The 10,000-nt window shown below is 35.6% G+C and overlaps 1 protein-coding gene across 1 annotated transcript in view; it reads left to right on the top strand.

Annotated features, from left to right (window-relative positions):
* The window catches only part of lrp1aa (low density lipoprotein receptor-related protein 1Aa), a 263,102-nt gene that overhangs the window by 82,842 nt on the left and 170,260 nt on the right, over positions 1-10,000 (top strand). Inside the window, exon 3 of the mRNA XM_065265952.2 lies at positions 8,410-8,547. Within this exon, the coding sequence (XP_065122024.1) occupies positions 8,410-8,547 (138 nt within the window). The remainder of the gene's footprint in view (positions 1-8,409; positions 8,548-10,000) is intronic.

The following is a 10,000-nucleotide window of genomic DNA, read 5'->3' on the forward strand; positions in this document are numbered from 1 at the left end:
TGAACAATATATCTCGTTGGGATGACATGCGGGTATTTTCGTTTATTATAGCTCAAATGAGCACGTGACGCGATATTCTTTGATGCTGCTGAATGATCTCCGTTTCAACGCAGTAAGTAACGAGCTAACTTACCTGATATCCGCTTCAGTCTAGTATGCTGACATTTCTCGTAGTGAATGTTGTAAATCCCTGATTTTAAAGAGTTGAACCAACTTCATGTTGCCATGACACGCGCGTCCTCACTACGGCACGTGCGTCATTGTTTATGCGTCTCATATATCATTTCCTGATAACTGCTTCAATCTAGTTTGCAACATTTCTCGTGGTGAATGTTTATATACATGTTAGTTTGCAACATTTCTCGTTGTGAATGTTTATATACATGTTATCTCTCGTTGTAAGGAGCTGAACCATAACTTGTGTTGTGATGATGACGCGCGCGTCCTCACTTCGACACGCCCTTTATGGCATTCTTGTTCACACAGAGGGTTACCCGCGTATCTTACTAGGTCCTCTTTCCGGCAACGATCCCAGAAGATTAACGGAACGAGTTTTTGTTCACACAGACGCTTGTCTGGCAATTTTACGGGTATTTTCTGGGACCAGAGGTCTGTGTGAATGAGGTTTATGTTGTGACGTCAGGTGGCGCTGTTTACAGCAATATTGTTTTATTGCCTGGCATATTACAGTCAGAGTCCAGCTTAGTCACAGCAAGATAAAAATGGGTGTTTTACTGTAATGTAGAAATATGGGATTGTACTGTAGATTTTTAAAGTATTTTACTGCCAAATGTACATCTAACAGTGTAGTGTCAGGACCAAGCTGTTGGCAAGGATTAAAAAAGTTGTTTTCATGACATTTCATAACAAGTTTGTACTGTAATTATTTGTAAGTGTAAGTACAGTATTGAACACTGCTGTGGTTTATTTTGTTGTCAACGTTTATGGAGCTTGAAACAGACATGGTCTTCTTCCTACATGTTATTTAGGTAGTGCCGCCTTCATTTCATGCCTAAATGTAGAATAATGTATTTAGCAACAATGTGAATAATATATTTTGATGACAATGTGAAGCACATGATTTGTCTAATGCATTGTTTACTAACCATATATGCACTGAGAGGAAACGAGTTGTAGACCCAAGTGCAGATTTATTGACAAAACAGGAACAAACATATGGCATGGCATGAAAACCTCTAGTAGATACATGTACATATGAACAAAGCTTGACATGGACAATGGGAAACAAGAGGGCTTATATACAGACAGGGAACCAATCAGAACATGACACATCAGGGAATGGCGAAAGAAGAGACAACCATGACAATAAACACTTTCAAAAAAACTAAAGACATGACTATAAGACACAGAACTTAAAAATAGACATGAACAATGAACATGAAACACAACTGTGACAGGTTAATGAACAAATAAATACTGCACACACAATGATCTTAGTTATGGTTAAATGCTTAATCTGATCTTAAATGGCCCATTACTTTATTGCCATTATATGCATCCATTATACAGTAGGCTAAGCATAAACAAATGCCTGACACAGGCAATTTGATTTGTGGATTTGATGGATTCAGGTCTCGGCAGGCAAAACATTGTTTAAATATTCCAAAGATGTGATAAAAATAGCAAAAAAATTATATAAGATGTGATATAAACAGCAAAAGAACAGTGTTGTTTTTTCTAAGCCAGGCATAACAATAACTAACTACTCAATAATATAATCACAATAATTATATTTTTACAAAAGCAACAACATAATCTCTGCTACAAATGAACACTTTTTATTTGTTTTTCTATAATTACAGTGCAAATGTTACAACTTATCCCATAGGTGTAACAGACAGATGGTTTGTTGTAACACATTGTATATGTATAACAGAGGTGGATTTTGTTTGAGCATCTCACCCCTATGACAAGAATGCAATGCACAGTTTATGAGAAAATTAATTATATAGGTCATTACAGTACTGGCACTATAAATGAGCTGATTTGCATTTGTATAGAGAAGAGATAAATTAATCCATCTTCCAGAAGTATTTCTTTTTTTACTGTCATTAAAATGTCTACAGTATGGTCTTCATTTCAACCATCTGACAAAGATTTATTACATGGTTGACAAGGGCTCACTTTGGGTAAACCTCACAATGAAGAATAGAAACTGAAATCTAAATTTGGTCATACAGAGAAACTTAACAAACACTTTCACTATACTGATTTTGTATTTGTTTCCTTATTGTTCTTGAGTGTTCTTTTGAAGGTGTCTGTCAGAAAATTGGTTTTGCTAATACCATCACTTATGTCTTGTTTGTCTTGTTTTTGACAGAATGATTTTAGTAAAATCAACTGTTTATAAAACTCTTCATTAATTTTGCTCCCTAAATTGTTTATGTATGGTAATGCACTGTTTAAATTGTTCATAATTTAAACAGATTTTTTTTAAATGCTATAAAAAAACAGTTATTAAGTACAAAGCCGATTTACATTAACAAACCAGTTAATTAAACACATGGTTAAGATTTGCGAAGTTTACAAAACTTTGCCATGAAAAATACAGTTAAGAATTGTGAAATATACAAAACTCTGCTGTAATGAAGAAAATGGGATTGTATTCTTACAGTTTTTAACTGTAAAGTTGTTTACATGTTTCCTAAAGTTTTAACAGAGGTTTTCTGGCAACCATAGCTGCCGTTTTTTTTTTACCATAAATACTGTTTTTACAGGGTAAAAATATCAAAGCTTTAGCATTCAAACCTGCGTTATTTCGTTGTTTTTAAAGACACTTCATGGTTTATTGATCTAATTATTGTCAACTGCAGCTAAGGAATGTTAGACATGTTTCTTTGAATTGCATAAGATGTTAATTGTCTTTCGATTTAGAGATGGCCAGACAGATATTAAACAGTTCAGTAATTTACGATAATGACAACCGTGTTTACAGTAATTCTTTGCACTGTTTACAGAATCCAACTGAAGTTGTTGATAGTGTATTTAAACATGTATCAGGAGGTACGAACTTGTGTGTTGATCAAGCCCATAATAAGCCAAAATAAATCTTAAAGCTTTACCTAAGACCAAAACAACACAAACTGTACATTTACATTTTAATAAATAAAAACTTGATTGGTTTATGAGCCAAGCCCAGAAACAGTTAGCCTTAAAATAGTTAAGCCCAAAAATGCGCTGACATAGCAAAACGGCGCTTTGCGAAGCAGCCTCACAAACATTTGTTCACACTTTACATGTTTCTTAAGACGACTTTGTGTCTATGGAGGGAAAGAAAGATTGGATATGGGATGCACTGGCATTGTGTGAATGTAGTCTTATTCCATTGGTTTATAAATGTTAGTGTCTTATTTACCCAGTCATTCCCTTGTGGCTCAAATCTCCAGCTCTAGCCCCTTCGTAATGAAGCGTTTTTCACAAGACTCTTTGGTGATTCCCTCTTGGCTAATCCCATATGAGACTTTGAGGCTGATTAATTCTTCTGCATAGGACTATCACCGTATCCTCTATGCCGTTAGCCCCATTCAGACCGCCAGTTACTAGCAGTGGCAGAGCAACACAATCTCATTCATGTCAAGGGAAGCTTGGCGACTTCCGACAACATATTCACCGCTGGCGACAGGAAGAGAAAAACTGAGATAAGTTTAACTTTATGCAAATGATGAGCAACTTTAGGGAGTGACTGCAAGTGAGAGTGAACAAGTGGAGCTCACGTAATCCGTCTCTATCCGACAGTTACTGCAGTGGCCGGTAATCATTTGTTCATGACAACCACAATTAAAGCACCCAAATGACCTCTCTAGAAAGAAGGGTGACACACAGTGATAAAGTCGATGGTGGTCTAAACTGGGTTTTAGGCTACATGTCAGTTCCATTTACACTTTAGCATTGCTGTCGCATCCACGTGCAATTGACCTATGGCTAAGCCACGCACCCTCCACTCACTCGGACAAACAATCAACATTCGGTGATTTTTATTTAATTAGTTGAATATTCTTTGATTATTGATGTAAACATTTACGGGGCCGCTTACGTGTCGCGTCTCAAAGCGCGTGTTAAACGCGTGTCAACGCGCTGTTTTGTTCTTTCAAAAGTGCGTGAGAGGTTGCTCGTCTTTCGTTGGTACGCAATCATGAGCCGCGCTTTTTGTGATCAGATTTTTCATCTGCACATCCTCACGTCAATCATATCATTGTCACAGTGTGATCAGGTTGGGACAGCGATCTGGTCTGGACAGAGAAGAGCTGTAACCCGGGCTTACTCAGCTGTTACTCAGCTGCGGAGGGGTTTGTTTTTGTTAGTTTAAGTCACAGCATACATTGGCTACACAAGCAAAAATTAGGAGAAACGTGCAAAAGATAAAAGATGGCTAACTCACTCAATATATGAGTGTATAATAAGTATATCATCATGTTGCTTGCTATGCAGTTACACATAGAGCAGTAATATTATTTTTATACAGAGATGGTACATAACCAATTCAATACTGTGACTAAAAAAAATCCAAAATAAATCAAAACAGAAAAATTTTTTGGTGGCAAAAATGTAGGCTAATAGTTCATAAATGTATTCAGGAATTGAATTTGTTAGTTTGGTGCAAGGTTTAAGTAGAAAAAGTATAAGAGAAGGTTAAGAAGAGATGTAGGTACTGTAATAAAATAATGTAAAAAAGTATGTTTTTTAGTGGAGAACTTTGCAGCACTATTTTATTTATTATTCTTTTTTTATTTTATATTTATTTATTTATTTATTATAATTTAATAAAAAGTGTTTTAAAAAGTGTAAACAAATTGTTAAAAAAAGTTTATAGTAATAAACAAGCCGCAGTTTAATGTTTGCAGTTTTTTCCCTTATACTGTAAAATGAACCGAACCGTGGCTTCAAAACTGAGGTACGCACCGAACAACATGATTTTTGCGTACCGTTACACCCCTACTTGGGACTCTTGGGATACCTAGTGTCGGAGTTGCATGTACCCCATGCACAGCGTTTGACCATTTTACACTTAAAATGACAAGAAAAAAATATAAAAACTAATGAAAACTGACTAACTGCAATGCATTTCAATGGATGTAAAAGAAGAGAATGTCCGAGTGTATTGGGTTAGCTATGCACACTGTGATTGGCTCATCGCGTTTGGGGGCGTGGTTTAGCCATAGATAAATTATGCATGCAGATTGCTAGTAGTCAGTGTCCACTGTGTTTACACAGTATCAAGGTAAAAGCAGAAGCAGCTTCTTATGTACTTTATTGGAGGTTAATAGACAGCGATTTTTGTGGCAGCAGAATTGTAAATATCACTCCTCAGCTTGGTCCATCTTGCGTATGAGGAAATGCAATGTTTTTTCATCAGGGAACAGAGGTTGCAGTCAAGACGTTGGTTTTGAAAAAGCATTAGAGTAGCATAATTTATTTGTAGATGACTTGCTTTTTTATATTTTGTTAACTAATGCAATAGCACTGAAAATATTACAGTGGCTTGATGTACATTTTTGGCCAGAGTGACTTTTAATGTATAATGTATTAAGAAAAATGACTCAGGTCTCAAATAAGTGCATTTCCTTGCCATAGTAACACTTTAGAACAGGGAATTATTAGTAAAGTTATTTTCTAAAACCATTTTTAAGGATGTCATATTGCCCTCGTCCCTGACTCAAATGGTTCCTCTGTGTCTTTTATGTTCTTTTAATGCATATCTTTGGCTTTCACTGCTTACTAAAATCAGCACACTCTTTATCATCTAGACGTCTATTACTTCCACATGTGGACTCTCCTTACACCATACTGTGACCCCCTTTGTCCTTTGAAAATGCAGCTCCAAATAGGATGGCAAATTTTTACATTTTGGTGCAATGTTAAGGTGTTCAGAAGTGGGAGGAGTAACCCAATTTAGGCACCGCTATCACTTGTCTTTTGTCATGTTTTTATTATGGTGCTTCCAGAAATCATAACATAATATTTATGTTCATGATTACAGCTGGTCTATTCACACAGGATTATTATTACCTGAGGTTATTTTTCTGGACCTTTTTACAAAAGGTAAAAGTCACTGTAATTTTACTGACAGGACAGTGTCTGTAGTGATTACTGAGATGGCACATTCAGCTTTGGTTATAGTTACTTTACCCAAATTTACACCATGTAAAACTAATCCCATGTGAATATTGCTTTACAGTAACACTAAATCAATAAAGTGTGTCTGTTCTGCTCTATGAATGATCTCAGTTTTCAGGGGTCATTTATTGTTTCAAGCCTTGTTTTGTCACTTTTCTACAAAAAACATTTTTGCTTCTCTTGGTGTGCACTCCAGACCTAATGTCCTGAGACAGATGATGTCTGGACAGCACTAATACAGCTCATCCTGTGACTCAAAGACAAACACATGACCCCACATTTAGACACAGTCATAATAAAGCCTAATACTAGCGTTATTACCTCAAAATATATTAAATCATTAAAAATATTATCATAGGAAGAAATTTTACATTGAGCTTTGGTTAGGTTATTTTTGACTCTTCTTAACTTAAATTCATAAACCACAGTAAACTGTTTATCATAGAGTAGGTCCTATGTGTCACCAGGAAATGTTTGTCCCACAGTGAAAGAATACAAAAGTGAGTTTTCAGGGTTAGTATGATACATAACGCTGCCATAATGTCAAACACAGTGTTTTCCACAAGTTGTCTTTACTTGGGCAGGCCGCCCAAATGTATTAACCACTGCCCAAGTATATAAAATGTGGTCTTTTTTTGTTCTTTTGTGATAATGACACTCTTTGATAATTATATTTTGCGCGCGAGCACGTCGTGTCTGTCTCGATGAGTTCAGTGTGCGTCTCTCTGTTTAGGGTGCGATGAGAAGCGGACCCATTGTATCCTTCCATGTTTCTGAACTTGAGTTGTACCAAGTTGTATGCATTAGAGGTCTTCACGGAGGACACGGGACCCGTACGAATTTTAGTCTATATTTTAAATGGTCAGTCGGGTCCAGGTTGGTCCCAGTTTAATTATATTGGGTCTGATTAACGTTGTGTGTAAAACCCGAGTTGATCAGAGAATGGCTGTGATCAAAGTCAGTCATGACCATGCACTGCACTTTCTACACTGTAAAGCCTAAAAGTTAACTCAACTCAAACCATTTAAGTAAACCGGTTGCATTAGTTTTAAAACATATACATTTGAGTACTGTGAACTTAAACAAATTGAGTTATATGCAGTTATGCACTTATATTTAAGTTCACACTACTTATATATAAGTGCATAATTGCACATGACTCACGTTCACAGTACTTAAATTTATGTGTTTTAAAACTTAAATGGTCTAATGCAACGGGTTTACTTAAATGGTTTGAGTTAAGTTAACTGTTAGGTGTTACAGTGATATCTTTCTTCTATTTTGCATAATTGCACATGACTCACGTTCACAGTACTTAAATTTATGTGTTTTAAAACTTAAATGGTCTAATGCAACCGGTTTACTTAAATGGTTTGAGTTAAGTAAACTGTTAGGTGTTACAGTGATATCTTTCTTCTATTTGTTTGTGATATTATTATTAATGAATCGGCTTTTTATATCTCAGAGAGAACAGAGATGTAGCAAAAAAGCAGTGCTAATGTCAAGCCCATTGCACTGAACGAGCAAAGCTCAAGCTAACTCAACATATAATAAACACAAAGCGTCACAGTAACAGCAAAAGACTTTTGATAAATAATGAGTGGATTAATCTGCCAGAGAGAAATGGAAAGAGAGACACTTTTACTGCTTCTGCTCTATCTAATAGAAAGTAAAGAGACCATTATAACACATATAATGTCACATTTATAATCTATAGACCTGCATTGTATATCATTTATATACTATACATATTATTTTATTAAATAGAGTTTGATAAAACATTTACACAAGTATTGCTTAATTTATCAGTGCAAAAACAGTGTGTTTTTGTGGTGCTTTGACAAACAGTGTCAGCTTTGTTCATGGCAAAGAAAGTTTGAGGTGCTTGGATTTATAAAATATAATGTGAAATGAATATAAATGTTCCATAAATCAAATTTTTGTGTCATACACAACTAACTGTTTGTTACACGTATAGTAGAAATTTTTTTGTCGGTGGGTAATGATGGCCTTTTTCACCGGCTACACCACAAGTATATTTCAGATCTGTGGGAAACACTGACAAACATCACTGCACTGTCATTTTTGTACATTTTCAGGACGCAAGCACTAAAAGTAAGAGAAGCACTGTTGTTTTCTGACTGACTGTCATGTTATTACAAATCTCTTATTTCTTTTCCAAATACAAGCAGATGTTTATTTGTATTAAATGTTTTATAAATGAGTTGAGTAATGTTGTCTTTAGGTTTATGTTATCTTGTTTGTCTATTTCAGGTTCTCATAGCCGTGTGTCGCGGTGTCCTCCTAATGAACATCAGTGTTTGGGCTCAGAGACGTGTGTTCACATGAGTAAGCTGTGTAATGGTGTTCCAGACTGCACTGATGGAGGAGATGAAGGTCCTCACTGTCGAGGTATTTATTTAACTTATACTCTATTATTCAGTAAAGTGATTTCAGTGGCCTATTCCTAGACTTATAGTTTGATTTTAATCTACCATTAGAGTTATCTTGTATAAAAAAAAATTTGCCAGTCTTTTTTTTATTTGACACTAGCATTTTTTGTGATTTTTTTCCAGGAAAATTTTCTTCTATAAATATATAAACATACAAATTTATCAAATGAAAGAACAGACCCTCTGCTTTCAAACAAACAAACAAAACCCAGATTTTTTTTCTTCCTATCTTTATTTGTTGTAAAAACTTGTCAGGAAAGCGTTATTGGCAGGGAAATATTTTCTCTTAATTGACTTAATAACTCGTCAATGGCGGGGAAAGAGTTAAATAAGTGGACAACTGTTGATGTGGTTATTAATTAGTAGTGACTATTAGTGATGCGCGGGTCATCTCATAACCCGCGGGTCAGGTGGTAAAGAAATTGTCACTTTATTGCAGGGCAGGCCATTAAAAACTGCCAGCCACAACAACAAAACAAAATGAGATATAAAATTGAAGATGAAAGACAAAGCGTGGGAGAAATTAAGGTCAGCAAATACAAACTGTGCTTTCTAAAATGTTAAAAATGTCATTATTCTATCTCTATATTAATATCACCATGCTGGTTTCTATGGTTCATAAGCGTAGGTTGTTGCCAGTTTACAAGGCGATGTAATCTATAATGGCTGCTTTCAAGCACTTTTAGGCTGTAATAAAGCCTCTTTTTATTTACATTACAAATGCCTAGTATGTCTATTTTAATTGTCGCAGGTGCAAAGCGGGTTTTAAAAATAGATACAGTGGTGTAGGGCGGGCTAACCTTTTTATAAAAGTGGTACCCGCAGGTTGGAAAAAATCACTAGTGACTTTGACTGTTATGTGCAGGAACACAGACATTGGCACACGTCACTTTTTTAAATAGAAAAGTGAAAGTATGACATGTTTTGTCAATTATGGTAACCCATACTCAAAGTGTGACCTGAATTTAACCCATGTAAGTAGTGAACACACACAAACACACAACTGGAGCAGTGGGAAGCTATCACTGCAGCACCTTGGGAATAACTGGATCGAATAACACAACCTTGAGACTCAAACCGGCAACCTTTGGGTTAAAAGCCCGACTCCACTAGGCTAGGACTGCCCCTTGAACTAGACGTTAGCTCACCAAAAGTTTCATCTAAAACTTTGTTTATGTGACTGAAATGATTTGGGATCTGTGAAAACACATTTGTCATGATGCTGAAGTTATTAACACAAACACAGTATAGTTCTTGTTGTGTGGATGGGAATGCATTTTAAACTTTTTTTTAGTGTTCATGTTTGAGTGGGTTTGGTTTTCTTTAGTCTTGTCTAATGGTCAAGATTTGGCTTTTTAAAGTGCAGTTATCCTTGATTCACCTTGTATCTGTTTCAGATTAACACACACACA

The sequence above is a fragment of the Paramisgurnus dabryanus genome, chromosome 14 (genome assembly GCF_030506205.2).
Source record: "Paramisgurnus dabryanus chromosome 14, PD_genome_1.1, whole genome shotgun sequence".
Lineage (NCBI taxonomy): Eukaryota > Metazoa > Chordata > Actinopteri > Cypriniformes > Cobitidae > Paramisgurnus > Paramisgurnus dabryanus.